At 35.6% G+C, this 3,699-nt stretch overlaps 1 protein-coding gene across 1 annotated transcript; it reads left to right on the top strand.

The window, feature by feature from the left end:
• The first annotated feature begins 2,248 nt into the window (after positions 1 to 2,248).
• Positions 2,249 to 3,388, top strand: LOC107089670 (G-protein coupled receptor 183-like). Its single transcript, XM_015382575.1, has one exon. The coding sequence runs from the start codon at positions 2,250 to 2,252 to the stop codon at positions 3,138 to 3,140; it is 891 nt and encodes a 296-aa protein (XP_015238061.1). The 5' UTR covers position 2,249; the 3' UTR covers positions 3,141 to 3,388.
• The last annotated feature ends 311 nt before the right edge of the window (positions 3,389 to 3,699 follow it).

Below are 3,699 nucleotides of genomic sequence, written 5' to 3'. Positions count from 1 at the left end.
ATTGTCACTTTTATTTTGACTGAGAACGGTTCTCGATGCTTTGCAGACCCTGCAACCTCCCCCCGACCCCTCGGTTTGAAGTTGGCGGAAACTTTCAAATCTGACTAAAAACTATTATTTTAACTGCTGCTTTTAATTAACCAGTTCGGTGTATCGATGTGGAATCTTTCAGTTAGTTTCTGTGGCACTTCGTAATCTGCATCATGAACGGTGCTCTAAAAGAAAAAACAAAAACAAAAAAACATTTACTTTATTATTATTATTATTATTATTATTATTATTTTTTTTTTTTTATTATTTTTTTTATTATTTTTTTTTTACGAGCAATAATGTAGTGAGCTACCTGTATAATTATGGCTGATCAATAATTTTGGTCCAGAGATGACAAACGTTTCTCTTGTATATTCGAAATATTTAGTTAGTTAAAGCACACCATAGGAGATCAGAATCACTCCTGGCCTCAATTGCTTTTTGAAATAATAGGTTTTGCTTTTTAAGACGTAAGACTGAACGTAGACTGAAATGTGTGTAACGAAATGTTAAAGAACAAAAGCGAAAAATAAATGGGCATGTCTTCACTCCTCTATTTCATAAAACTGAAATGAAACTACGAGGGAATTGTTGAGACGCTTAAGATGAGAAAGGCCTATTCAGATGGTATTGGCATCAAAACCCACAGGTCTTTGCTATAGTTAGGGCTGGCTTGCTTTAACATAAATATGAAATAGGAAATATAACTTTAGAGTGGAAAATTTGCACGTGACAGTGCACAGATGAAACATAAAGAAACACATGACAGCGAGGGGAAAAATGGCAGTAGGCCTACTTAAGACCCGCAACTTCAAGTGACAAATGGGGAAATGGAATGTGATAGAATATTAGTTTACTTGAAACATATTTAGCTATTTAAACACGACAGACTGCTTTCTGCTTTCTGACTGCTCACTACATGGAAATGGGAACAAAAATAACCTGTAATAGCTTTTGACGCTTTTCTCAAAATACGTAGTAGGACTATTTCTTCACCAAAATGATTAATTGCCAGGGAGGCAGCTGATCATTCAGCGTCTTGTAAATAAACGCATGACGCTGTGCATCATTTCCCGTCCATTCAATACACAGAGATCTAATCCTTCTTCCTTTTTGGTTATGTAAAAAAAAAAAAAAAAATCGTTTCTTAGCAAACCTGCGGTTTGTTCCTTTTAAGGATTCTATATTCTTTACATTTTTATTTGTAAAAATCTTCTCAAAATGCTTGGATCTTATCCAATTTTAGAGATAAAAATTAAGATTACATTCGGTTTTATAATAGTTGTCTTTCAGATCCCAGGTTGCCCAACTGACTCGTACATTGCTTCTGTTTAGTTCGACTTCCCCTTTCTTTATTTCGCAAATGTAAAAAAAAAAAAATAATAAAAAAAAAAATTGATAATATACCTAAATCGTGTTTTTTTTGTGTGTGTGTGTTGAAGCAACGTATTTTCATAAATGGCGGAAATTGTTATAGAGGTTTTCCTGTTTTACACGAAGACTGACTAATTAGATTATATATTATCACTGCAACTTTGTATTAGGTTTTATTTCTAATCAAAACACCATTTGGGCCCTTTGACTTAAATATGTCAGGTCGCAACCCCTGATCAAACTATTTTAGACACGCCATCATCCAGTGAAATTTTTTTTTCTTGAGCCATCCAGCTTTTCCCAAACCCTATCAGTAGAATGTAAAAAAATAACTAAATTAAAATGTATTTTCTTACTAAATGCGTAAAAGAAACAAACAAAAAACAAAGTGCTCGAACTTAATAAAGACCATGTATTGAATTGAATAGCACTTCATTAGTAATTCGCCATTCCCTGAAGCATGGTTAAATGCTGCATAATAACCAAGTCGATGTATATAAATGAAACATTCTTCATCAGCTTAGACTCCCCGTTTTAACTTTACATAAAGTAAATTCTAAAAGCCTTTTCTTTTTAAAGTATCGAAACATTATCAGAACCAACAGAGGGTTGTCATTTCAGCGAATTTGTTTCAGCACTGGACAGCGACCTGGCCGCTAATTTGGCGTGTTTTGTTCCCCCCAACATTAAGGTGACTGAACACAATAATTAGTAATGCATACATGTTGACAAGCGAATCCAATCCCTCAACACCAGCAGGATTAGATCTACATCTATAAAACAGACGCGATGTTTTTGCTTTGGTAGCAGATCATTTGGGGCGGCTTTCGCTGTACCTCCCCATTATGACCCTGTCCACCAATGTGACTTTTGTACCTCTGTGCGTTGACTTTGACTCACCGGGTGACTACTTTCTTTTCATTTTTCACATCCTAGCGGGGATCAGCACCGTGCTTGTTGCGGGCTCCGTGGTCTGCGGCATAATTTCCACTCGGGCTCTTTTAATCCAGAATCGCTTTATATTTATGTTAAACACCAGCATCTCTGACACACTGACTGGATGTGGCATTTTCTACCAGTTTCTGTTTGATGTAAGGGAAGATTATCCTTCTAAAAACGGGAGTTACTATATTTTACCATCTCTTCTCGGGGTTAACATCATTACGTTTTTGTTTGCTCAGTTTGACAGATATTTTGCAGTTTGCCATCCATTCTTTTATGCTCGTTTTATCTCCACAAAGGTTGTTATCTGTGTGAGCGTCTATACCTGGGTGCATGTCTATGGTCAGTTGGTCCTCGAGCGTCTGGTCCCACTGTCTAAAGCTATGGAGATTGCAGTGTACAGCAGAATAAGCATTTTTATAATTATTATACTCAAAGTTTCTATGACTATTAAACTCTTTGTTGTTGTCAGATACCAGCTTCTCCGAGAGCCTCCAGGACCGGAGAAAGACAACAAGAAAGAGTCCCTGTTGATCATAATATTGGTAGTTGTGTTTTTCCTGCTCTTCTGGGGCCCGAGCTTATTCTTCTCAATTCTGTCATCACTGATAGGGAGACACAGGTTATTTAGAAATGATGCAGTCAATCCTCTAAAAATCCTATCAAGGACCAACGCTCTGTGCACTCCTTCACTATACCTGTGGGCAAGCCCCTCACTCAGAGCAGCTGTGTGGAAAACTGTGTGGGGTAAAATCTGCAAAAGACGGAAAATGTTGTTTGGTATCTTAGCTTAAAACCATGCTATCAGAAAATTTAATTCTGGTATTGGATGAAATTTATTGGTGCAAAAGAATCCTTATTTCCCCTTTTCACTTTAGGGTCTACTTGAAAAGTCACTGTGATGCTTTTACTTTCAAACTGATTGTAGTTACTTATGTCAGATACCTCCCTTTCAAATCCAGCTCTGTTTTACTGGAACTGAATCACACTTTTGCTATAAATGGCTTTTAAACAAAACTAAATTAATTTCAAATGTTAGCAACACTGGAAAAAAGAATCTAAATCTAGATAAGTAATCTTTTCTTAAAATAATTGCATTTGATCTTGAATTGAGGAGGTAAAAAAACATTTTGTCAATGGAACAAGACAATTTACACTTAAAATAATTAAACACAATGGCATTGTTTTATTTCAAGTGCATTTTATCTAAATATCTTGTTTTAAGAGTTAAAAATACTCATTCCATTGGCAGATCATCTTATTAACCTACTCAACGTGAGGGTACCGGTAAATAAACTGAATTTAAGAAATAATTACTTATTTCTAGATTAAGGATTTTCCAGTGTGGTCTAA

The sequence above is a fragment of the Cyprinodon variegatus genome, unplaced genomic scaffold, assembly GCF_000732505.1.
Source record: "Cyprinodon variegatus isolate N-32 unplaced genomic scaffold, C_variegatus-1.0 Scaffold260, whole genome shotgun sequence".
NCBI classification, from domain to species: domain Eukaryota; kingdom Metazoa; phylum Chordata; class Actinopteri; order Cyprinodontiformes; family Cyprinodontidae; genus Cyprinodon; species Cyprinodon variegatus.
This window is presented reverse-complemented; position numbering and strand designations above follow the sequence as displayed.

Coding starts and splice junctions, on each gene's coding strand:
- LOC107089670 (XM_015382575.1), top strand. CDS start 2,250: ATGACCCTGTCCACCAATGTGACTTTTGTACCTCTGTGCGTTGACTTT.